Genomic DNA, 26,547 nt, shown 5'->3' on the forward strand with positions numbered 1-26,547 from the left:
TGTCCATGTGTGCAGGGCACCAGTTCCACAGACTACACATGCCAATGCTGTCAAAGGACGTTCATTAATGCCTGGTAGTAATAGGGCCAGTATGTCTTAGATGATTTACCACAAACATTGATGTCCGGAGAACGTGCTGCACTTATAAGGTCCCAAATTTATTTACAATGCCATTAGCTCTAACTCTCACACATCCAAGACCTATTGCAATGCAAATGCTTTTTTTTTGTTGCTTTTGTGACTTTGGCTTGTATTCCGACAAGGGTTTTGCTTTCGGCGGTGGCTCCAGCTTTAGGCATAGTAGCTTGAGCTTGGTATCCTAGTCTTGAGTTCTTACCTGTACATGGGTGTTGACAGACACTGACCTGTAGTACTGTGTAGGGTGTTGCGACTCGATCAGAGAATTATGTGGCAAGTTTGTTGTGGATGTATGTGATCTTGTTCCGCTTGCTTCTCTAGAGCTCTCAGTAACTGCTCCACCATCCCATTTGTTTGTAGCTAAAGTGGATTGATCTTCTGGAGTTTTAATGTCCAGGGCGGCTGCAGGTTCAGCAAAGTATTATCCACTGAATGGGGGCCCATTTACACACTTAAGGGTTTCAGGAATACCAGTAGAGCGGCTAACATTTAGAGTGGTGGCGGTTTTGACTTCTCGCTTGTTGTTTGACATGGGCGGCATTCTTTAGGTGTCTCTTCTACTAGCTGATCAAGGTCTGAGAACCACATTCGATCTCACAATGCTCTCTTTGTTGTATTAGCGCTTGTGTCCTTCATGTGCTAGATCTTTGACTTTTCAACTAGAGTGATTTGGGAATGATTATCGTGCTGTCTCTTATTCCTAGGGGTCATGGTTAGTGACTCATGTACTTGTTGAAATATTGATAGGTCTTTTGTGTTCATTCCTTCTTCCATAGATCCATCTTTCAGATGTCTTTGTTGCCCTTGTTGGATCTGTTATCCCACTTGTCTCAGGACTGCATCTGTTAGAGTGGTTTCTTCAATCATGTCTAGGGCTGCCAGCAGCTGAGACTATATAAGCATTGTGGTGAATTTTCCTAGATATGTCAATGGCTTTTTTGCCATCCAGGTGTGCACTTGTACCTTCGTTGGGAGTAACTGTGGACTGGGTTTCAATTTCCTGTATTCTGCTGTGCTGATGTAATTTAGTGATGCTCCACTGTTAAGAATAAACCTGGTGCAATGATCTTTCATGGTAATTAGGATGCACACGTATTTGTTTCCACCCTCTTTTTTATGAACTACCATTAAGAGATTTATCACTTTCAAATGATGTGGAAGATTAGGTTGAATTTTCTGTTGATGATCTGGATGTTGACTATTTGGTATTGGTCGTTTTTCAGGATGTGTGTGATTCTGACATGATGCTGCTGGTATTTCTCACTGCACGTGCATGAAGTCTGGTTTGTTAGGCTTGTGCACTTCGTGCTGGTGTTTTACTTGATCCTCTGCACATTTTCTCAAAATGATTGTCCTTTCCACATCCGTGGCATTCTTGTCCCATGGCAAGTAATGTGGTATTCAAGCAGGTATGGCTTCCGGCACCAATAGCATTCTTTCTTTCTTTCCTTGCTCCTGTGTTTGCCCGTCTATTTGTGCTGATCTCTGAATGTGGTATATTGAGTGTTGTTTCCTGAGTTGTCACCTGGACTGATTTTTCAAGTCAGAATATTTGTTCCTTTTTTTTGTTTTCCTTTCTATTCTTTTTACTTGCCCTTCTGCTTCACTATTTCATCTTGTTCATTTTTCAATCTCACCTAGGGTGTCATTTTTTGCTCAGTAGTCTGCGTCAAAGTGACTCTAACCGGCATCAATGATGCAGAGGAGATTTGCACCTTTGTCAATAAATTTGCTGAACTCGCAATATTTGACTAGATGAGGTAGTCTTGTGATGAAACCGGCCATTGACTCTCCTTTTTCCTGTGATACAATGTTGATTGTTTTTTTCTTGGGTTAGAATTTTGAGTCTGGAGCAGGAATACTGAGTGTAGGTCTGCTCCTGTGCAGGTGATACTTCCCAAATGATTTTGGGTATGTTTTTTTCGATGTGTTTGTTTTTATATCATGCGTAGGATTTGCTTGTTATACTTTTCCCCTGAATCCCACAAAATTGTCTAGCCATTCTTTCCATTTTAGTCCAGTGGTGTTTCGTGACAGAAAATCACAGCAGTTAGCAAACGACTTTACCATTTTTGTTTTCTTTGGTGTCTTCTTCCAGTGCTCCCTCAGTAGTTTCCGTTCGCTTCTGTGCTGGATCGCTTCTTGAAGTTTGCAGCACTTATTTTCACTTGTCTCTGAATTGGGTGGCTCCTCAACAGTGTCTTCTAGCTTTACCTTTGTCATCAATGTAGTCAAAGCGGCCAGGGTAAAATAAAGTTATCATTGATGTCTACATGATTTATGAAAAGTATGAATTAATGACTAGTAAAATATTGTATTATATGTAAAATATTATATTGAAAATTGAACATTTCATGTTGATAACAAAAAAATAAATGGAACATTTTTAAATTAAGTTTGTTGTGTCGTAGATCGCTCATTTGTTAGGTTGATGGAGAAGAGAAGTAAAACAGGTTAAGCGGGAGATTTTTGCGTTTGTTTGTGGTTATTGAATGTTGTATACAAAACCAGTATTATAGTCAATTGCTGGCCGAACTGAAGTTGGTGGTGCTGGAAGATGACAGAGTCACAATTGCTCAGGCTATTATAGGATCCAGAGTATTTATTGTTGATCTTCGTTTGAAGGAGTATCTAATAAAGCAATTCATTACCTTCAGAAAATCCAAAACTCAGAGGCATGAGTAGTTGTTGTTGTGAAACACTGGGAAAATGCAGGTCCTACCCTTCTTAGACTATATTGTCTCCCAGCAAAAAAAAAAAAAAACGTTTTGAGTCCCTACTTTAATCCATAAAGTGCCTTATTTAAGAGAGGACGCCGACTGCAATACAAGGCTCATGCTTTACATGACAGCACACGTTCACAGATCACAGTTAAGGACTGGCTATCAAACATTACGTTTACAAGAAAAACCCCGGTGGAAAACTGCTTCAGTTTTTAGGAAATGATCTTCCTCCTGCTCTAAGGCAAGAGAATAGGGCCAAGAAGTTCCCGAAACAGTTGGGACCTTGTTTTTTCATCCGTATAGTATACAAAGAACTGCCATGGGTAGCACCTGGATAACCTCTTCTTGGTGGCATCTTGGTGGCATCAGGAAGAGGGGGCTCAGTGTACTGAACTATGACTACACAAGGTTTAAGCAGCCTGAGTGCAGGTTTTATGAAAAAGGTAAAATAAACTTTAATGGAATTCCTTCAGGAACTAGGGGCCAGAGTCTTGGCCAATAATCAGGTACTCTGGAACTATGCATCAATAGAAGATGAAATTATGCATCAGGTTTGAACAAATTTTACAGCAAGAAAAATATGCAATATGTTGTGGCATATTATGCAGTAGTATTATTGTGCTATTTTGTCCTTTGTAACACACATTAATACTGCCTAGGCAAACGTTTCATTCCATTAGTGCCAGTTTATCGGCGGACTCAGCAAAAATTACTAGCTAAAAGGTGATTGATTAGCCTTCAAAAAAGAAACCTGCAGCTACATATCACCAAATGATGTTCTTTTCAGAAAAAATTGATCCGTTTGAGGTGGGAAAACGTTGATAAAATCTGCAAAATGTCCAGCAGATGATGTGTTATGTTGCAAATATGGTAAATGCTTAATTATGTGGAAAATGTTGCTTTCATAGAATCAGCTAACTCTAGCTTTGCCTACAATTAATTATTTACTGCATGTTTTGCAAGCCTTTTGATTTGTTCTGTAACTGACTGTACTCAGACCACCCCTCACATCCGAGCCGGACATAGCCATAGCCACCCCGGAGGGCTACAAACTCCAATGCAAAGACCGCCTCAACAAACCAGGAGGAGGCATAGCCATCCTTCACAGAGACACCATCAAGGTCACCACCAACACCTTCCACACCCTCAACAACGCAGAACACATGCACTTCCTCATCCACATCAACAACACCACCACCCTCAGAGGCACACTCATTTACAGACCCCCAGGACCACGCCCCCCATTCTGTGACACCATCGCTGACAACATCAGCACGCACGCTCTCACCTCCACAGACTACATACTCCTCGGCGACTTCAACTTCCACCTAGAAAACACTCACGACCACAACTCCTCCTCCCTCCTGGACAACCTCACCAACCTGGGACTCAAACAACTGGTCAGTGCCCCCACCCACTCGGCCGGACACACACTCGATGCAATTTTCACCTCAAGCCAACACGTTACCTACACCCACACCACCAAACTCCAATGGACGGATCACCATTATGTCCACTTCTCCTACAACAAACCACCCACACACCACCACCAACACAACACCCCCTACCGCATGTGGGACAAGATCCGCACCGAGCTTCTGAACTCCCACCTGACACAAACCCCCCTGCCAACAACTCCGACCCCAACACTGCCACACACAACCTCAACAAATGGATCAACACCTGTGCAGACGCTCTCGCGCCCCTCAGGAAAAACATCCCCACCTGCAACATCAAGAATGCCCCATGGTTCACCCCTGAACTCCACAAGTCCAAACGCAAATACCGCAAAGCAGAAAAATCTTTGAGACAAGAACCCTCCACCACTAACTTCTCCGCCCTCAAAGCCACCACACGAATCCACCACCAACTCATCCGCACCACCAAAAGAGCACACTTCAAAGAACGCATTGACCACAACTCACATAGCAGCAAAGAACTCTTCACCATCATTAAAGAGCTCTCCAAACCCAAAGCCAGCAACCGAGACCCCACGCACACACAAACCCTCTGCAACTCCCTCTCAAATCACTTCCATCGCAAAATCCTGGACATACACAACAGCTTCACACCTCACACACCCACCATACGCGATCTCCACCCACCCAACACTAACCCACCACACACCCCCCAACCTACTCACCACCTGGGCCCCTACCACCGACGAAGAAACTGAAAACACTATGAACTCCATTCACTCTGGTTCCCCCTCCGACCCATGCCCCCACCGAATAAACAACAGGGCCAGCCCCGCCATCACCCCCATACTTCGAGCCATTATCAACAGCTCATTCGAAACCGCCACCTTCCCAGACCTCTGGAAACACGCAGAAGTCACCGTGCTCCTAAAAAAAAACAATGCCAACCCGGACTACCTCTCAAACTACCGCCCCTTCTCCCTCCTTCCATTCCCAGCCAAGGCCACAGAAAAAAATAGTCAACTCCCGCCTATCCCACTTCCTTGAGACAAACCACACACTCAACCCCTCCCAATCTGGGTTTCCGCAGGAACCACAGCACAGAAACCGCGCTCATCGCCTGCACTGATGAAATCAGATCCAGAGTCGACATGGGAGAGACCGTAGCACTCATACTCCTGGACCTCTCCACAGCCTTTGACACTGTTTGCCACCACACACTCCGCACACGCCTTCACGACGTCGGGATCAGACACAAAGCCCTGGACTGGCTCACCTCCTTCCTCACAGACAGAACCCAAAAAGTCTGTCTCCCACCCTTCCAATCACCCACCACCAAAATCACCTGCGGAGTCCCACAAGGCTCCTCCCTCAGCCCCACATTCTTTAACATCTACATGACCCCTCTTGCCAACATCCTCAGACCCCACGGCATCACCATCCTCTCTTACGCTGATGACACACAACTCATCATCTTCCTCACCCGCAACCCCAACACTGCCAAATCCAACCTACACACCGCACTCCTTGACACCGCTGCCTGGATGACAGCCAACCACCTTAAACTCAACTCCAACAAAACCGAAATAATCATCTTTGGCCCACACAAAAACACCTGGGACCCCTCGTGGTGGCCCACCACGCTAGGCCCCGCACCCATTCCCGCAAACCACGCATGCAACCTAGGCATCATTCTGGACTCCTCCCTCTCGATGACCCAACAAATCAACACCCTCACCTCCTCATGTTTCAACACACTCCGCACACTGAAAAAACATTCAAGTGGATCCCCACAGAGACCAGAAAGACAGTCACCCACGCACTCCTCAGCAGCAGGCTAGACTACGGCAACACCCTCTACGCCGGCACCACACAAAAACTCAAGCGCAAGCTACAGCAAATCCAGAACTCACAGCACGACTCATCCTCGACCTCCCCAGACATGAACACATCTCACCACACCTCAAATCCCTCCACCGGCTCCCCATAGACAAAAGGATCCCCTTTAAAATCCTCATCCACGCACATAAATCGCTCCACAACACCGGCCCAACCTACCTTAACGAAAAAGTGTCCTTCCACACTACCACTCGCCACCTCCGCTCCGCCGACCTCTCTCTCGCCACTGTTCCTCGCATCAAACACACCACCACCGGAGGCAGATCCTTCTCCTACCTAGCCCCCAGGGCCTGGAACTCCCTCCCCATCCACCTCCGCAAAACCCAAGACCTCCTGCTCTTCAGGAAGAACCTTAAGACCTGGCATTTCGATCAGTGATCGCCCCCCCCCCACGGCTTGAGACCCTCACAGGTGAGTAGCTCGCTATATAAGTCTCTTTGATTGATTGATTGGTTCCTTATATTACACCTAAGTATCAATCTTCACACTCCAGTTCAGTACTTTTCTGGAGATGTTTTACAACTAATGTTGGCTTAAATTATAATTTTTTTCATGAGGAAAAACATAGTACGTTAATATAGACAAGAAATGCGACCATATTTTTACTCATAAGAAATAGTCTTGTTTCAGTACCAGAGTAGCATCTGTTTTTTCTCTGCAATCGGAGCAATACATTTGATTTTCCCCCTTCATTTCAGAGCTTCTCAGAAAATGCTCCAGAGCATCGGTCTGCAAAGAAAAATACATTTTCAGAAAATATAATCGAATAAGCATCAGAAAATATGAGGATTAGCAGTGTCATACACAATAAAGGCAATAATGTATGTATTTTCTAATTAGAAACAGCAAATACAGTTGCTTTGGTGCACTAGAAACCAGGGCCTAGTCAGCGTTTTTCTTCCTTCTCTTCTATCAAACGCCTGTACTACTACAATTTGAGCAGACTGCTATACAAGGAATGTAAATAGTAAATCAAATTCATAACACAATAGCAAAAATTATTGTATCTGTACTCATACTACTTACAAGCGCAGCTTAAAGTATTCTTGAAGGTGGAGGCATCATTAGCAAGTTTTAGAAAGATCAACTAAATGCGTTGCATATGACGGCCTCGCCAGTTATTTTAAATGAACATCGGGACAGCATATGAGCGAATACACAAGGGCATCAATAAAGATAAAACGACAGGTTCAATATGGTGTCCGGCTTATAGTTAGCATAAATCTGATGCTCCACCCAGGAATATGTTATCTTTACAGACAGATGCAAACAAGCTGCAAAGTTACATTGGCAACAACATCTTTAGACCATATCCAATTCTATGGCAGGACAGGAGGTTCAGATTATGTTTCACTTTTCTTTACTGTAAACACAGCAGTCATTCAAAACATTTTAAAGTACAACCTACACTTCCCATCATAACAGTAACTGACCACAATGCAATACAAAATCACCATGGATCTAGCCCTCTAAATAAGACAGGCCCCATCTTCATGCCTCTTTCTTTGCTGCTCACCATTCAAGATAAAGTTGCTTCAGATAGACAGGGATTTGGCCATCCAGGCAAAGCTTATTCTTGGGCATTGTTGGGGGTAGACTTGCCCATAAGGCTTATTGCTGGTGAGCAAAGTCCTTTTTTAATCATGTTCATGTGAACCCAGCAGACCCATGTCTGTTCAACATGGGGATCTTAAGACACCACGGGCGTGGTCAGCAAAATACGGGCCAGCACAGACTTGGGTAATCTCCAGAAAAAATACATTTTCTGTTGGCCTGATGGTAAAGCCCCCTTGGATGACCGTTTAATTTAACAGCAAGGGTTCCAATATTTCCACAAGGAACTAATTCTGGAGCCAAGACTAATCCCTCCACCATCTTGGGTGGCAATCAGTTAAGTGTCCTGACAATACAATAGCAGAATCACAACCATTTGATGTTGATGCATACAAGGAGTACTATGAGTACTATGATGGAACCCTTCTTATATTACTTTGAGGAAAATAGGATTCTTTCAAAAGTTCAGTCCAGCAATCAATGAACAGAGCATTGGCCGTGACCCTCGAGCCGTTTACAAGTCAACTGAGGCACTATGTCCAACAACAAGAGGGCAAGGAAGCCGCAGCCTCGGAACACCAGTCTAACATTAGCTCCAACAACATTCCTACTAAGGCTAAAGCTAAAGAGGCAAATTGGCCTCACTCGGAGGAGATAGAGAAACAATCCAAGGCCTATCTTTCAGACCATAGCTACAGCATGCGGACACCTCTTCAAGGCACTTTGTGGCCATGATCCACCATGAAGACAGACAATATGGATGAAGATTCTAATTATAAAAACAAAAACAAAAACAAAGTTCTACCCAGAAAAGTTATTGACACAACGAACATTGTTCCGAACATGGCCACTGTTATGAGGACGTTTTCTAGAAATGTACTGATGCATGTAAGAGAAGTTGCTGTATTTATCTGGTATTTTAACCAAAAACTTGGCATTTGCCTACCAAGTTAATGAATCTGGTTTGCCCACAGATCCCAAAACTTTAGCCAGATGGACTCAACGGGCTATTTTCCAGTTAGGCATCACCAAATGCACTGTTTTTTGCAAAGCACAGATGCTCTATTTTATTTCAAAATGATACAAAATTGACTGTTTAGCTTCTGAAGTGGTGGGTCCTGTGGCAGGTGGCATGCTCTTTCATTATCCTTTCATAAAGGATCTTGTAAAATTTGTTAACACCTTCAGGCCACTTGATAAGGTGCAGCTATCTCAGAAAAAGGTTTTTCAGCCTGACTCTTTTGGGAGTGGTGGGTGTTCATCAGGCAGTTTATTCCTTCAAGGTCCACAGAGGGTTTCTGTCTCACTGGTGTGAAGGCTGGTATGATGGCTATAGATGGAGAATGAAAATGTCACTTACCCAGTGTACATCTGTTCGTGGCATTAGTCGCTGCAGATTCACAAGTTTTGCACAGTCCGCTGCCTGGTGTTGGGCTCGGAGTATTACAAGTTGTTTTTCTTCGAAGAAGTCTTTTTTGGTCACGGGACCGAAGGACTCCTCCCTCTTCGGCTCCATTGCGCATGGGCGTCGACTCCATCTTAGATTGTTTTCCCCGCAGACGGTGAGGATGGAGTTGTTTGCTATAAATAGTGCCCATGCAATGGAGTGAATACATATGTACATAAAAAGTTTATAATAATTATTTACAAATGTACAAATGTTTAAGATTTAAGATCTACTTCTAAACGGCTACAGGCTTCCCGGGGAGGCGGGAGGGCACATGTGAATCTGCAGCGACTAATGCCACGAACAGATGTACACTGGGTAAGTGACATTTTCAGTTCGATGGCATATGTTGCTGCAGATACACATGTTTTGCATAGACTATAAAGCAGTTACCTCCCCTAAAAGCGGTGGTTTAGCCTGTAGGAGTTGAAGTAGTTTGGAATAATGTTCTTAGTACAGCTTGGCCCACTGTAGCTTGTTGTGCATTTAGTACGTCTACACAGTAGTGTTTAGTAAATGTATGAGGCGTAGACCAGGTTGCAGCCTTACATATTTCGCTCATAGGAATGTTTCCTAGAAAGGCCATTGTAGCACCTTTCTTTCTGGTTGAGTGTGCCTTTGGTGTAATAGGCAATTCTCTTTTGGCTTTAAGATAGCATGTTTGAATACATCTGACTATCCATCTAGCAATGCCTTGTTTAGAGATTGGATTTCCTATGTGTGGTTTTTGAAAAGCTATGAACAGTTGTTTTGTTTTCCTGATTAGCTTTGTTCTGTCAATGTAGTACATTAGTGCTCTTTTGATGTCTAATGTATGTAGTGCCCTTTCAGCCACGGAATCTGGTTGTGGGAAGAACACTGGCAATTCTACTGTTTGATTTAAATGGAATGGTGAGATTACTTTTGGTAGAAATTTTGGATTTGTTCTTAGAACTATTTTATTTTTGTGTATTTGAATAAATGGTTCTTGTATGGTAAATGCCTGTATTTCACTTACTCTTCTGAGGGATGTGATTGCAATGAGAAATGCGACTTTCCAGGTTAGATATTGCATTTCACAGGAATGCATGGGTTCGAAAGGTGGACCCATGAGTCTTGTTAAGACGATGTTAAGGTTCCATGAAGGAACTGGTGGTGTTCTTGGTGGTATAATTCTTTTTAGCCCTTCCATGAATGCTTTAATAACTGGTATTCTAAATAGAGACGATGAATGAGTAGTTTGTAGGTAAGCAGATATTGCTGCGAGGTGTATTTTTATAGATGAAAATTTTTTGCAAATGTAGTAAGTATCCCACTATGTCCTTTGTAGAGGCATGTAATGGTTGGATTTGGATGGTATGGCAGTAGCAAACAAATCTTTTCCACTTAGATGCATAGCAGTGTCTAGTGGAAGCTTTTCTAGCTTGTTTTATGACCTCCATGCATTCTTGTGTGAGGTCTAAGTGTCCGAATTCTAGGATTTCAGGAGCCAAATTGCCAGATTCAATGATGCTGGGTTTGGATGCCTGATCTGTTGTTTGTGTTGTGTTAACAGATCTGGTCTGTTGGGTAGTTTGACATGCGGTACTAGTGAAAGGTCTAGTAGAGTTGTATACCAAGGTTGTCTTGCCCATGTGGGTGCTATCAGTATGAGTTTGAGTTGGTTTTGACTCAACTTGTTTACTAGATATGGAAGGAGAGGGAGAGGGGGAAAAGCGTATGCAAATATCCCTGACCAACTCATCCATAGAGCATTGCCTTGTGATTCGCGGTGTGGGTACCTGGATGCGAAGTTTTGGCATTTTGCGTTTTCTTTTGTTGCGAACAAATCTATCTGGGGTGTTTCCCAAATTTGAAAGTACTTGTTCAGAACTTGGGGGTGAATTTCCCATTCGTGGACTTGTTGGTGGTCTCGCGAAAGGTTGTCTGCTAGTTGGTTTTGGATCCCTGGAATAAATTGTGCTATTAGGCGAATGTTGTTGTGAATCGCCCACTGCCATATTTTTTGTGTTAGGAGGCACAATTGTGTTGAGTGTGTTCCTCCTTGTTTGTTTAAGTAATACATTGTTGTCATGTTGTCTGTTTTGACAAGAATGTATTTGTGTGTTATTATGGGTTGAAAGGCTTTTAACGCTAGAAATACTGCTAACAGTTCTAGGTAATTGATATGAAATTTTGTTTGGTGTACATCCCATTGTCCTTGAATGCTGTGGTGATTGAGGTGTGCTCCCCACCCTGTCATGGAACCATCTGTTGTTATAACGTATTGAGGCACTGGGTCCTGAAATGTCCGCCCTTTGTTTAAATTGTTGCTGTTCCACCATAGAAGCGAGAGGTATGTTTGGCGGTCTACCAACACCAGATCTTGAAGTTGACCCTGTGCCTGTGACCATTGTGATGCTAGGCACTGTTGTAAGGGTCGCATGTGTAGTCTTGCGTTTGGGACAATGGCTATGCATGATGACATCATGCCTAGAAGTTTTAGCACAAATTTTGCTTGTATCTTTTGGTTTGGAAACATAGCACTTATTACCTTGTGGAATGCTTGCACTCTTTGTGGACTTGGAGTGGCAATTCCCTTTGATGTGTTGATGGTTGCTCCTAGATATTGTTGTGTCTGACACGGTTCGAGGTGTGATTTTGTATAGTTGATGGAGAAACCCAGTTTGTGAAGGGTTTGTATGACATATGTGGTGTCGTTTGTGCACTTTTTTACTGTGTTGGTCTTGATTAGCCAATCGTCCAGGTAAGGAAACACATGTATCTGTTGTCTCCTGATATGTGCTGCTACTACTGCTAGACATTTTGTGAACACTCTTGGTGCAGTTGTTATTCCGAATGGCAACACTTTGAATTGGTAATGTATTCCTTTGAATACGAACCTTAGGTACTTTCTGTGAGAAGGGTGTATCGGTATATGAAAGTACGCATCTTTTAGGTCTAATGTGGTCATGTAATCTTGCTGTTTGAGCAGTGGAATGATGTCTTGTAGTGTGACCATGTGAAAGTGGTCCGATATGATGTAGGTATTTAGTGTCCTGAGATCTAATATTGGTCTTAATGTTTTGTCTTTTTTTGGAATTAGAAAGTACAGGGAGTAAACTCCTGTGTTTTTTTGTTGTACTGGTACTAACTCTATTCCATCCTTTTGCAGTAGTGCTTGAACTTCTAGTCCTAAAAGTTCTAAATGTTGTGGTGACATTTTGCGTGTTTTTGGAGGGATGTTTGGTGGGAATTTGTGGAATTCTATGCAATAGCCATGTTGGATTATTGCTAATACCCAATTGTCTGTTGTAATCTGCTGCCAAGATTGGTAGAATTGGCTTAGTCTTCCCCCCACTGGTGTTGAGTGAAGGGGTTGTGTGACTTGAAAGTCACTGTTTAGGTGGAGGTGTTTTTGGAGTCTGGAATCTTCCCCTACTCCTTGGGAATTGACCCCCTCTATATCCCCTGAAACCTCCCCTTTGGAATGAACCCTGATATGGTGTGGTTCTTGTTTGTTGGCTGGTGGTGTCTGTGGGTTGGCCACGAAACCCCCCTCTAAATGGAGTTTTTCTAAAAGAGCCTCTGCTCTGCGGGGAGTAGAGTGCGCCCATGGCTTTGGCCGTGTCTGTGTCCTTTTTAAGTTTTTCAATGGCTGTGTCCACTTCAGGGCCAAAAAGTTGTTTCTCGTTGAAGGGCATATTAAGGACAGCCTGCTGGATTTCAGGTTTGAAGCCTGAAGTGCGGAGCCAAGCGTGTCTCCTTATGGTGACAGCAGTGTTGACTGTTCTCGCTGCAGTATCGGCTGCGTCCAGTGAAGAGCGGATTTGATTGTTTGAGATCGTTTGTCCCTCTTCAACTATTTGCTGCGCCCTTTTTTGGTATTCCTGGGGAAGATGGTCTACGAGAAGTTGCATCTCATCCCAGTGTGCGCGGTCATATCTGGCCAGCAGCGCTTGAGAATTTGCGATGCGCCACTGGTTGGCTGCCTGTGATGCTACTCTTTTTCCTGCCGCATCAAATTTTCTGCTTTCTTTGTCCGGAGGTGTGGCGTCGCCAGATGTATGGGAATTTGCTCTCTTGCGAGCTGCCCCTACTACTACGGAGTCAGGTGGTAACTGCGAAGTAATAAACACTGGGTCTGTGGGTGGTGGTTTGTATTTCTTATCCACCCTTGGGGTGATGGCTCTTGATTTTACGGGCTCTTCAAAAATTTGTTTTGCGTGCCGTAACATCCCTGGTAGCATTGGGAGACATTGATATTGGCTATGTGTAGCCGAGAGGGTGTTAAATAAAAAATCATCCTCTATAGGATCGGAATGCAGTTGGACATTGTGGAATTCTGCAGCCCTAGCCACCAGTTGCGAGTATGAGGTACTGTCCTCTGGCGGTGACGGCTTTGTGGGGTATGAATCAGGATCATTGTCCGGCACTGGGGTGTCATATAGGTCCCAAGCGTCTTGATCCTGATTATCTTGACTTATGGTAGTTTGCGCTGGTGAGTGCATTTGTGGCGGTGTTTGTGCCGGCGATGCCTGTTGTGGTGGAGAGGGCGGAGGTGTGACTTTTTTAACCACTTTGGCTTGTGGTTGTGCGTCATCCTTGAGAAGTCCGATCCTTCTTTTCCTCATTATTGGGGGATGGGTTGATATCTTCCCTGTGTCTTGCTGGATGTACAGTCTCTTTTGTGTGTAGTCTGATTCTACACTTTGGAGCTCTTGTCCAAATCTGTGCATCTGGCCACTTATTCCTTGTTCCTCTGTGTAGGATGAAGGTGTGGAACTTTTCGGCGCCGAGAGAGAATCTTTTTTCGGCTTCGGCACCGACAGAATTTTTGTGGCTTTCGGCAGTGTGTCTCGGTGCCGATGTTTTTCGGTGCCGGCATCTTGTTTTTGCCTCTCGGAGCCGCTATCTCGGCTCCGAGGTTGCTCCATGGCGGTCCCTCGACCGGAGTCGGGTGTCTTCGCTATGGGCGTGCCCTTTTTCGGCGCCTTCGACGGGTCGCCGGTTTTATGGGTCGAGCCATGGCCTGTTGGCAGTGGCGTCCCCTGGGCTTTTGTCTTCTCGATGGTTTTAATTTTCGACGTCTTACTCACTGTTTGTTGCTGTTGTTCGACGTCGGAGTCTCCGGATTCTGATTCCGGAACCGAGAATGTTTCCTCTTCGTCGTCGAAACGTTGTTTTGTTGGCGTGGACGCAATTTGTAGACGCCTGGCTCTTCGGTCCCGGAGTGTTTTTCTGGACCGGAAGGCTCGACAGGCCTCACAGGTATCCTCCTTGTGCTCCGGGGACAAGCACAAGTTACAGACCAAGTGCTGATCTGTATAAGGATACTTACTGTGACATTTTGGGCAGAAACGAAACGGGGTCCGTTCCATCGGCTTCGATGTCGCACGCGGTCGGGCCGACCAGGCCCCGATGGGGGAATCGAAGCTACCCCAAAGTCTTCCGATGATCGGTGTCGATGTACCTAACTATCCCGATACCGAACGGAACAATACCGACGCTTTCTTCCGAGATTCTGACTAACTTTCCGAACCGAAACACGGAGCGAAAAGGAATACGTCCGAACCCGACAGCGGAAAAAAACAATCTAAGATGGAGTCGACGCCCATGCGCAATGGAGCCGAAGAGGGAGGAGTCCTTCGGTCCCGTGACCAAAAAAGACTTCTTCGAAGAAAAACAACTTGTAATACTCCGAGCCCAACACCAGGCAGCGGACTGTGCAAAACATGTGTATCTGCAGCAACATATGCCATCGAACACCCCTTTCCCCTCCAGAAGCAGAGGTGGTAGCAGTAGATTCAATAGAAGTGGCTAAAGAGGAGAGACTGCCGAATGTTTGGGACCCAAATCTGCAGATAAACAATAATCCTATGTTAATTATGACTCTGTGGGGCAGAGTGTGCCATTTTCATCACAATTGGCAAGTGATAACGCAGGACACCTGGGTGCTGGAGACGGTTCAGTGTTTCAGATATGAGCTATAAGACACAGCAATGCAACATGTGACCCCCAGACAGATGAGTTTTTTTCCTTCAAGAACGGAATTTGTAGACTCAAATTCAGAAATTATAGACAAAGCACCAATATGCTTTTCTGAATCTCACCTCAGGAATTTTTATAGGAATATTTCTGGGTGAAGAAGAAAGGAGGAGGTTACAGGTTGGTGTTGAACTGTGGGATTTCAATGGTTGGATTTTGTAAAGGCACTTCAAGATAGAGGTTATCCATCTATTAAGAGATCGACTCAAGCAGCATGAGTGGATGATCAGGTTGGATCTCAAAAAGGCCTATCAGATTGATCCAATTTTCGTGCCATACAAGTGTATTAATCTTTCCAGTTTCAGCAGGGAATGCAATAGTACTAGTTAATCATCGTACTGTTTAGCTTTTCATTGGGCTGTGCTGCTTCACCAAGCTGATGAAGCAGGTGGTCCAAACTGTCCGTGCCAGGGAAGTAAGGTTGATAGAATAGTTGAATGATTTGATAATTCTAGCTCAAGTTCAGACCATCGTGAGACCGCATCTATCCCGGACGATTCACTTGTTGCAGGAGTTGGGCTTTGTGATCAATGTCACAAATTGGTCCTGGTTCAAACCCACGGTATAGATTTTTTGGGATATCAGGTAAGCGCCATGAAAGATCAGCTACAGCTTCAAAAGTAGTAGATGAAGAGTATCAAGAAATAAATGAGGCCATCACTGACTAGACAAACTTTATCATTGAGACTGTTCAGGACAGTGGGTCAACTGGCATTGTCAATCCAACCAATTTTCCCGGGTCCTTTACATTACTGGGTCCTACAATGATTGATTATCCAACATGTTTGCAGGGGCTGTCATATGCTGATCAGGTCAGTTTGTCAGCAGAGGCCGCTACAAAACTGTTATGGTGACTAGAACACATGAAGGCCTCGTACGGCAGGGCTATTTTACACTCTCAGTCAGAGATAATTATTGAATCAGACACCAGCAGGTGGGGTTGGGGAGCACAATGCAACTCAGTTTCCACAAGTGGCAGATGAGAGAGCATAATTTAAGCCATCTGCAAACGTGACTAATGTGTTCCTTAAGGCTTCAAATTTAAGTCTTCATTATGTATTTTCCCTGTTCATTATGATATTGAGACTGACAGCAGAGGTGATGAGACAGAAGGCAGATGTGATTCTGGTGACTCTGATGTGGAGGGCCCAGCCTCTGTTTCTAGCCCTCTTGGAAATGCCTTGCAAACTTTCACTCAAGTTCCCAGTCTTTCTGGGCCCTCTTAGGGACACAGTAGATCCAGTGCATGCCCTAGTGCAGACAGGGCAGCTGGGACTCATGACATAGAGAGTTTCAGGAGTTGAAGGCAAATGCTAGGATTTTTCAAAATGCTGCATTTTCAGTTCAACAGGCATAGTCATCTAGTCCGCATAAACAATATTTTTTGGCCCAGGAAAGAAAGGTATGTTGGTGCAAGAAACAGGGTCTAGATCACTTGGAGGCAGACTTTCACCTGGTTTCGAATTTTTTGTCACAGCTGGAGGCAGATAGTCTAGCTTACAGGTCAGTAAACTATTTTAATTCAACAGTATCAACAGGAATACCCCTAACAGATGGTAGGCCTGTGGTTGAGCATTCTTCAGTATGTAAGATAATGGGGCAATTAAATTTTTCAATCCACTCAAATGTGGGTACTCTACATTATGGGATGGCACTATAATGGTAAAGTTCATTGCATAAGGGCCAGACAGCAATAATGAATAAGTTGTTGTGTCTGATTTCCTGCAGAAGTGTTTATGATTTGCAATCCCTAGATTTACCAGGTTGAGTGTTTTCTCTAGAGGAAGGTTTATTTCATATTTCCAAGCGAACAATGACAAATTCACAATGTATTTCATGCTAGCAAATAATCCTAACATATGTGTGCTTCAATGCTTGAATATGTATGAGGATAGCACCAGAGCATCTAGGCAGTACTGTAGAAGACAATTCCTTTTTCGCTCTTCAAAAACCCTTTAAACTAGTTACTTCAGCGAACCTACCCAGATGGGTATGATGGCTCCTGTCTGATGCTGTGATTGATAGTTCCACATTTGGGGTCCATCAGCGAAAGGTCTATGGCAGCAGGATTTTGAGCCTTTGGTTTATACTCCATGTCAAAAGAGTATTCCAAAAGCTTTAACGTCCACTTCTCGATTCAAGAGTTTTTTTTTTTGAGGCAGTAGAATGAGAGGTCTGTGATCAGTGTGTACTGTGAAGTGCTGATCATACATGTCCAGCTGGAAGTACTGGCACTCCCAATGCATGGCAATAGCTTCCTGTTCAATCTGTGAGTAATGCTGCTCTGTTAGCATGAAGGCCTAGCTGGCATACGCCACAGGAGCCCACTCCCCGCACATCTGACATTGAGACAGGACTGCCCCCTGCTCTGTGGGACATGCATCCACGGATACTTCAGTCTCTTGGATCGAAATAAGTGTACTTTCAGCTGACAGCGCTTCTTTAGGTCTTTGCAACACTTCTTGTGCCGCTTGCTGCAATTACAGGGTGAAGGTTTTGGTCAGTTGTGATACAGGGGCAGTGAGCGATGTCAGATTTCAAACAACATGTCCACAGCAGTTCACAATCCCTAAGAAACCTCATACCTCAGTGACAGAGGATGGGGCGCTGGCTGCTTTTATGTGTCTCACCTTGTATGGGTCGGGGGACACTCCCTCTGCAGACTACTGGTATCCGAAGAAACTTATTGATGCCTTTAAGAATTCACATTTGTACCTATGGAGGGTTAAGTCACTCTCCAGGAGCCTCTGCAACATGCACCTTCAGCGCCCATTGTCTTCTTCTAAAATTGTTGCATATATCAAAATATTTGGCCAGCTGTATCAACCTATTGTGCATTCGCAAACAGTGCAAATCACTAAGTTTGACTGCTTGTAAATGCAAAATTGCCTTCCCGGATGTATGAAAGCCATTCACAGTCTGGAAAATTTAGCAATTCCCAAAAATTGTGACCCCAAATTGCAAATCGCGAGTCGCAAACAGGTAATCGCAAAATCAATGTATGAACCATTTGCAAATTGCAAATGGTTGCAAAATGGGGATTTTGCATGTGCAAATTACCACCAACTCAAATCAGGTGGTTATCAGGTGCAACTTATAAAAGAGGCCCAGAGTGCATCAGCATTTCCAACACTAAGGGCCTCATTATGACCCTGGTTGCTGACGGTAACACCGCCAACAGGCTGGCGGCGTTCTGCCAGCTATTATGACCGTCGCGCATTAGCCACGGCCATACGGCCGGCCCCTCCAACATACCGCCAGCCTGTCCACGGCGGTAAACACCGCCACGGAGAGGCTGGCAGTAAGGGGGACTTGGGGTGCCCCTGCACTGCCCATGCACTTGGCATGGGCAGTGCAATGGCCCCCAGGTACAGCCCCATCGCGCATTTCACTGCCCGAATTTCGGGAAGTGAAATGCGCAACGGGTGCTGCTGCACTGGCTGCACATCAACATTGCCACCGGCTCTATTACGAGCCGGATGCAATGTTGATGTGACTTTTCCGCTGGCCCAACAGACAAAATGAAAATGTCACTTACCCAGTGTACATCTGTTCGTGGCATCAGTCGCTGAGATTCACATGGTATGCATGAGCTCGCCATCTGGTGTTGGGTCGGAGTGTTACAAGTTGTTTTTCTTCGAAGAAGTGTTTTCGAGTCACGGGACCGAGTGACTCCACCTTCTGTGCTCATTGCGCATGGGCGTCGACTCCATCTTCGATTGTTTTCCCCGCAGAGGGTGAGGTAGGAGTTGTACTATAGTAATAGTGCCCGCGCAATGAAAAAATGTAAGTATGTACCTATTAAAGGATTAAGTAATATATATACAAATGTACAAAATTGAAGGTAACTTCTGAACTGCTACAGGCTTCCGGGGAGGTGGGTGGGTCCATGTGAATCTCAGCGACTGATGCCACGAACAGATGTACACTGGGTAAGTGACATTTTCAGTTCGATGGCATCTGTCGCTGTAGATACACATGGTATGCATAGACTAGTAAGCAGTTAGTTCCCCATAAGCGGTGGTTTAGCCTGTAGGAGTAGAAGTTGTCTGAAATAGAGTTCTTAATACAGCTTGACCTACTGTAGCTTGTTGTGCGGATAGCACATCTATACAGTAGTGTTTGGTGAATGTGTGAGGCGTAGACCAAGTGGCTGCCTTACAAATTTCTTGCATTGGGATGTTTCCTAAAAAGGCCATTGAAGCACCTTTTTTCCTTGTTGAATGTGCCCTGGGAGTAATGGGCAGTTGTCTTTTTGCTTTAAGGTAGCAGATTTGGATGCATTTAACTATCCATCTGGCTATACCTTGTTTTGATATTGGGTTACCTGCATGAGGTTTTTGGAATGCAATAAATAGCTGTTTAGTTTTTCTGATGTTCTTCGTTCTGTCAATGTAGTACATTAATGCTCTTTTGACATCTAATGTATGTAGTGCTCTTTCAGCCACAGAATCTGGCTGTGGGAAGAATACTGGTAGTTCTACTGTTTGATTTAGATGGAATGGAGAAATAACTTTTGGTAAAAATTTTGGATTAGGTCGTAGGACGACCTTATTTTTATGTATTTGTATAAAAGGTTCTTGTGTTGTGAACGCTTGAATTTCACTTACTCTTCTTAGAGATGTAATGGCGATGAGAAAGGCAACTTTCCAGGTGAGGAATTGTATTCCGCAAGAGTGCATGGGTTCGAAAGGTGGGCCCATGAGTCTTGTTAGAACCACGTTTAGGTTCCATGAAGGAACAGGTGGTGTTCTTGGTGGTATAATTCTTTTAAGCCCTTCTATGAATGCTTTGATAACTGGTATCCTATACAAGGAAGTTGAATATGTAGTTTGCAGGTATGCAGATATTGCTGCAAGGTGTATTTTAATAGAAGAGAAGGCTAGCTTTGCTTTTTGTAAATGGAGCAAGTAATTTACTATATGTTTTGGAGTTGCCTCTAGTGGTTGTATCTGATTATGATGGCAGTACCAAACAAATCTTTTCCACTTACTTGCGTAGCAGTGTCTAGTGGATGGCCTTCTGGCCTGCTTTATGACTTCCATACACTCTTGGCTAAGTTGTAAGTGTCCGAATTCTAGGATTTCAGGAGCCAGATTGCTAGATTCAGCGATGCTGGGTCCGGGTGTCTGATCTGTTGGTTGTGTTGCGTTAACAGATCTGGTTTGTTGGGCAGTTTGATGTGTGGTACTACAGACAGATCTAGCAGTGTTGTGTACCAGGGTTGTCTTGCCCACGTTGGTGCTATTAAAATGAGTTTGAGTTTGTTTTGACTCAATTTGTTTACTAGGTAAGGAAGGAGAGGGAGAGGAGGAAAAGCGTAAGCAAATATTCCTGACCAGTTCATCCATAGGGCATTGCCTTGGGATTGCTTGTGTGGGTATCTGGACGCGAAGTTTTGGCATTTTGCGTTCTCTTTTGTTGCAAATAAGTCTATTTGTGGTGTTCCCCAGAGTGTGAAGTAGGTGTTCAGAATTTGTGGGTGGATTTCCCATTCGTGGACCTGCTGGTGATCTCGAGAGAGATTGTCTGCCAGCTGATTCTGGATCCCCGGAATAAACTGTGCTATTAGACCAATTTGATGGTGGATTGCCCACTTCCATATTTTTTGAGCTAACAAGCTTAACTGCGTTGAATGTGTTCCTCCTTGTTTGTTTAGATAATACATCGTTGTCATGTTGTCTGTTTTGACAAGGATGTATTTGTGGGTTATGATTGGTTGGAAAGCTTTTAGTGCTTGAAAAACTGCTAATAATTCTAGATGATTTATATGCAGTTTTGTTTGATGTATGTTCCATTGTCCTCTTATGTTGTGTTGATTGAGATGTGCTCCCCACCCTGTCATGGAAGCATCTGTTGTTATTACGTACTCTGGCACTGGGTCTTGGAAAGGCCGCCCTATGTTTAAATTTATACTGTTCCACCATAGAAGCGAGAGGTAAGTTTGGCGGTCTAGCAACACCAGATCTAGAAGGTGACCCTGTGCTTGAGACCACTGTGAGGCTAGGCACTGTTGTAAGGGCCTCATGTGCAGTCTTGCGTTTGGGACAATGGCTATGCATGAGGACATCATGCCTAGGAGCTGTAGTATTGTTCTTGCTTGTATTGTTTGGTTTGGAGACATGTGTTGAATGACCCTGTTGAAATTGTGGATCCTTTGTGGAGTTGGCGTTGCTACTCCTTTTGTCGTGTCTATTATGGCTCCTAGATATTGCTGTACTTTGCTTGGCAGAATGTTTGATTTTGCAAAGTTGACGGTGAACCCTAGTTTGTAGAGGGTTTGTATGACTTGATTTGTGTGGTTTGAGCATTGTGTGAGCGAACTGGTTTTGATTAGCCAGTCGTCTAGATACGGGAACACATGTATTTGCTGCCTTCTGATGTGTGCAGCGACTACTGCTAGGCATTTTGTGAATACTCTTGGAGCGGTTGTTAAACCAAAAGGCAATACTTTGAATTGGTAATGTATTCCTTTGAATACAAACCTTAGATATTTCCTGTGTGATTGATGTATTGGTATATGGAAATATGCGTCCTTGAGGTCTAGGGTTGTCATGTAGTCGTGTTTTTTGAGCAATGGTAACACTTCTTGTAGTGTGACCATGTGAAAGTGGTCTGATTTGATGAATGTGTTTACTACTCTGAGGTCTAGAATTGGTCTCAGTGTTTCGTCCTTTTTTGGTATCAAGAAGTACAGTGAATAAACTCCTGTGTTTATTTGTGTGCTTGGTACTAATTCTATTGCATTTTTTTGCAGTAGTGCTTGAACTTCTATCTCTAGAAGCTGTGAATGGTATTTTGTTAAATTTTGTGATTTTGGTGGTATGTCTGGAGGGAATTGCAGGAATTCTATGCAATAACCATGCTGGATAATTGCTAGGACCCATGTGTCTGTAGTTATTTTGTCCCATGCTTCGTAATATTGACGTATCCTCCCCCCCACTGGTGTTGTGTGGGAGGGGTGTGTGACATGTGAGTCACTGCTTGTTGGTAGTGGTTTTGGGGCTTTGAAATCTTCCCCTATTCCTAGGGAATTGCCCCCCTCTATACTGGCCCCGAAAACCTCCCCTGTACTGTCCCTGGTAGGTGGGCGGTGCGGCCTGTGAGGTGCTAGCTTGTGTGGCCTGACCCCGAAACCCTCCTCTAAAAGGTGTTTTGCGGAAGGTGTTATAAGATCCTCTGCTCTGCGGGGAGTAGAGTGCGCCCATGGCCTTGGCAGTGTCAGTGTCCTTCTTGAGCTTTTCTATAGCTGTGTCGACCTCCGGACCGAACAGAAGTTTCTCGTTCACTGGCATGTTAAGCACTGCTTGCTGGATTTCTGGCTTGAATCCAGACGTTCTGAGCCATGCGTGCCTACGGATGGTAACCGATGTATTAATGGTTCTTGCGGCCGTGTCTGCTGCATCCATGGAGGAGCGTATTTGATTGTTGGAAATGTTTTGACCCTCCTCAACAACCTGTTTTGCTCTTTTTTGCAGATCTTTTGGGAGATGTTCAATGAGATGCTGCATCTCATCCCAGTGGGCTCTGTCGTATCGCGCTAGCAGCGCTTGTGAATTTGCGATGCGCCACTGGTTTGCTGCTTGGACAGCAACCCTCTTCCCGGCTGCATCGAACTTCCTACTTTCTTTATCTGGGGGAGGTGCATCCCCAGAAGTGTGTGAGTTTGCCCGTTTTCTGGCAGCCCCTACCACCACAGAGTCTGGTGGCAGCTGAGAGGTGATGAAGACAGGGTCCGTAGGAGGCGCCTTATACTTTTTGTCCACCCTAGGCGTCACTGCCCTACTTTTAACTGGCTCCTTGAAAATGTCCTTTGCATGGCGTAGCATGCCTGGGAGCATCGGCAGGCTTTGGTAGGAGCTGTGGGTTGAGGAGAGGGTGTTAAATAAAAAATCATCCTCTACTTGTTCCGAGTGTAGTTCCACATTATGGAATAGAGCTGCTCTAGCCACCACTTGCGAGTAGGCTGTGCTGTCTTCCGGTGGTGATGGCCTAGTTGGGTATGTGTCTGGGCTGTTATCAGACACTGGTGCGTCATACAAGTCCCACGCATCCTGATCTTGGTCGTCGTGGCTCATGGCGGTGTGAGCTGGCGAATGTGACGGGGTGTAAGTTGGCGAAGCCGGAGTTACAGGTGGAGGCGAGGGAGGAGGTGTTACCTTTTGTGTTGTTTGTTGCTGAGGAGTAAACTGAAGCGTTCTCTTTCGTTTGACAGGTGGGAGGGTACTGATCTTCCCAGTCCCCTGCTGAATAAAGATACGCTTTTGCGTGTGATCCACGTCAGTGGATTGCAGTTCTTGTTCAAATCTATGTTTCTTCATTTGAGAAGACATAGAATGCTCTTCGGTATAGGAGCCAGAAACAGGGTCTGATGTCGCTTTTTTCGGCTCCGAAAGCCCTGTTGATTGTTTTTTCGGCTCCGAGGTAACCTTCCTCTTTTTCTGTGCCGAAAATTCTTGGCCTCTATGGTCTTCGGCGCCACTGTCTCGGCGTCGATCGGTGTCGACACTGAATTCTCGGTGTCGATGCTTCTGTTTAGCACTCTCTCGGTCCCGAGGAGGCTGCGTGCCGGTGTCTCGACCGAAGTCGGACGATCTCGACACTGAATGGGCCTTTTTCGGTGCCGATTGTTGGTCACCGAGAATTTGGGTGGAGCCATGGCCGGTTGGCAGTGGCGTCCCCTGGGCCTTCTTTCCTTTTTTAAGGTTTGATCTCGACGTCTTACTCACAGTTCTTGTAGAGTGTAGCTCGTCGGAGTCTGAATCCTGGATGGAAAAGGATTCGTCCTGTTCCTCTTCTGTCTCGAACTGTGGACGCTCTTTTGGCGTGGACGCCATCTGGAGTCTTCTCGCTCGACGGTCGCGCAGAGTTTTTCGGGACCGGAACGCCCGACAGGCCTCACAGGATTCTTCGCTGTGCTCGGGTGACAGGCACAGATTACAGACCGAGTGTAGGTCCGTATAAGGATATTTGTTGTGGCATTCGGGGCAGAATCGAAACGGGGTCCGATCCATCGGCGTTGTCCTCCACGCGGTCGGGCCGACTAGGCCCCGACGGGGTGCCGAAATCTACCCCGAAGGGCACCGAGGCGCTTCGATGTTGAACGCGTCGTCGTATGTGTCTATCTCTAACCGGATCGCAACGATACCGTCGAAAATCTTCCGTCTTCAGCCAACTTTCCGTTCCGAAACTCGGAGCGACAGGAACACGTCCGAACCCGATGGCGGAAAGAAAACAATCGAAGATGGAGTCGACGCCCATGCGCAATGAGCACAGAAGGTGGAGTCACTCGGTCCCGTGACTCGAAAACACTTCTTCGAAGAAAAACAACTTGTAACACTCCGACCCAACACCAGATGGCGAGCTCATGCATACCATGTGTATCTACAGCGACAGATGCCATCGAACACACTGTTTCCGTCCGCTGGGCCAGTGGAAAAGTCATAATAGGGATCCAGATATACTGCCAGCACTGGCGGTATACTGGCACCCACAGCTTCTGCAGTCTTTTTAAAAGACCGTGGAAGTTGTAATGAGGGCCTAAGTCATGGCAAGGAGGATGAGAATCCTGGCAGGTTTGCAGAGAAGGAAGAGGAGACAGGAGTACAGTTTCAGAATGTGCATTACATTGTTTTACTAGACTGAGGATGAAATCTATGAGAAGTACAGATTAAGTTCTGCCATGATTTAGATTTAATAGATGAACACCACCCACAACTGCAGCAACACACTAACAAGACCAATTCAATCCCCACCCACCATGTGCAGGTTTTATGTTCCCTTCTCTTAGCCGAAGGGTGCTACTAGGGGGTATTCGCTGCAGCAGGAGCTGTGTCCCAAAGTGTGCTATCACGCTTTTTTAGTGCATTCCTGGATGCTGTGCTGGTGAAAATCAATGATCACATGAGATTCCCAAACAAACCACAGGCTTTGCAGCTCACTAAATTAAACTTCTACCAATTAGCCCAATTCACACACGTCACTGGCTGCATTGATGGGACACATGCTGCAATATGTCTACCATCTGTAAATGAGTACATCTTCAGAAAGAGAAAATGTAGCCATTCATTAAATATCCAAGTGATATGCAATACCTCAAATATCATAACTGATCTGCTCTCCAGATTCCCTGTAGTGTACATGATTCCTTTATTTTTCATCAAAGTGGAATCTACACACCGCTACTCTGTGGGGAGTTTGGAGAAGGATATTTACTAGGTAAATCTATTTAAAAATGTGTAGCATATAGCAAAGATGCAGCAACCGATGGCAGTTAATAATTATTTGCTCTTGACATTGTAGTAGACAGTGCATATGCTGTGCACTCATTTATCTTCACAGCACATTTGACCCAATCCACTCCAAGAGATCACTGTTACAATGCAGTGCATAAAAGCACACAAAACGTGATAGAGAGAACCTTTGGCCTGCTCAAGATTCACTTCAGATGTCTACACGGGAGCAGCGGGGCACTACAGTACCGTCCTAAAATTGGCTAAATGTGCCATGTTGCACAACATAGCAACACCAGGAGGCACACCCCTTTACCTGTCAGAGTCAGATGATGATGATAAACCATGTCCACCCCGTCAACTTGCAGACAGATCAAGAGCAGCAAAAGGCAGACAAAGACGTGCTAAAATAACGCTTAATTACTTTTCAACGAATGAATGATGAGACTAAGCATTTCATAATTTTGCTGCACATTTTCATAGTTATTACCTTAACAACAGGTTAAATATGCTATCACCCAAAACATGTTTACAAAATCCACAATTTGTGCTAAATCAAATGTGTCACCACAGACATGGCAAAATGTATGTAATGTCCCAAAAAACAACCTTAGATACATCTCTGTATCACTTTTTACCTCCAAGAAATCCACTAGGCCATTCAGTGGGCTCTGCACTACGTCTTGGTGAGGCCTCTGAAGCTGCACTGTGTCTAGAACTATAACACCTGTTTTCCATCACAGGGGAAGTAACACTATTGAGGCTGAAGAGCGTCTCACTATCCCCTCCACCTGTCACTGTGTCCTGTAATCTGAGCAGTCTGCATGTTCTCAAGTATGTTGAATACTTGCACCAAACCTCGTGCAACGTCTCCACTACAATGTGCCATCTCCACTTGCATGGTCACAGCACGTCACAACAATAATGCAGCAGCATTTGTCAGGGAATGGACAGATCCTGTAAACACATCCAACCTGCCCATTAGTTGATGATGACGCCTACGGTGTGTGGCATGGTCCTGCTGCATTACTGTGCACAGTTCCTTGATGGCAGTTGTCAACTCCTTGAAATTATTTGCAGTGGCTTTTTGCCCTTCCTCCACTGTTCGGTTCAGCTGCTTGATACCATCT

General features: G+C 44.8%; 1 protein-coding gene across 3 annotated transcripts in view; it reads right to left on the reverse strand.

Moving 5' to 3' along the window:
* LOC138265818 (ubiquitin carboxyl-terminal hydrolase 12A-like) overlaps nucleotides 1-26,547 on the reverse strand; it is a 735,388-nt gene that overhangs the window by 360,579 nt on the left and 348,262 nt on the right. For all 3 annotated transcript variants that reach the window (XM_069213886.1, XM_069213884.1, XM_069213885.1), the window contains one exon: nucleotides 6,812-6,907. In XM_069213886.1, coding sequence (XP_069069987.1) covers nucleotides 6,812-6,907 — 96 coding nt within the window. The remainder of the gene's footprint in view (nucleotides 1-6,811; nucleotides 6,908-26,547) is intronic.

This window comes from Pleurodeles waltl, chromosome 11 (assembly GCF_031143425.1).
Source record: "Pleurodeles waltl isolate 20211129_DDA chromosome 11, aPleWal1.hap1.20221129, whole genome shotgun sequence".
NCBI lineage: Eukaryota > Metazoa > Chordata > Amphibia > Caudata > Salamandridae > Pleurodeles > Pleurodeles waltl.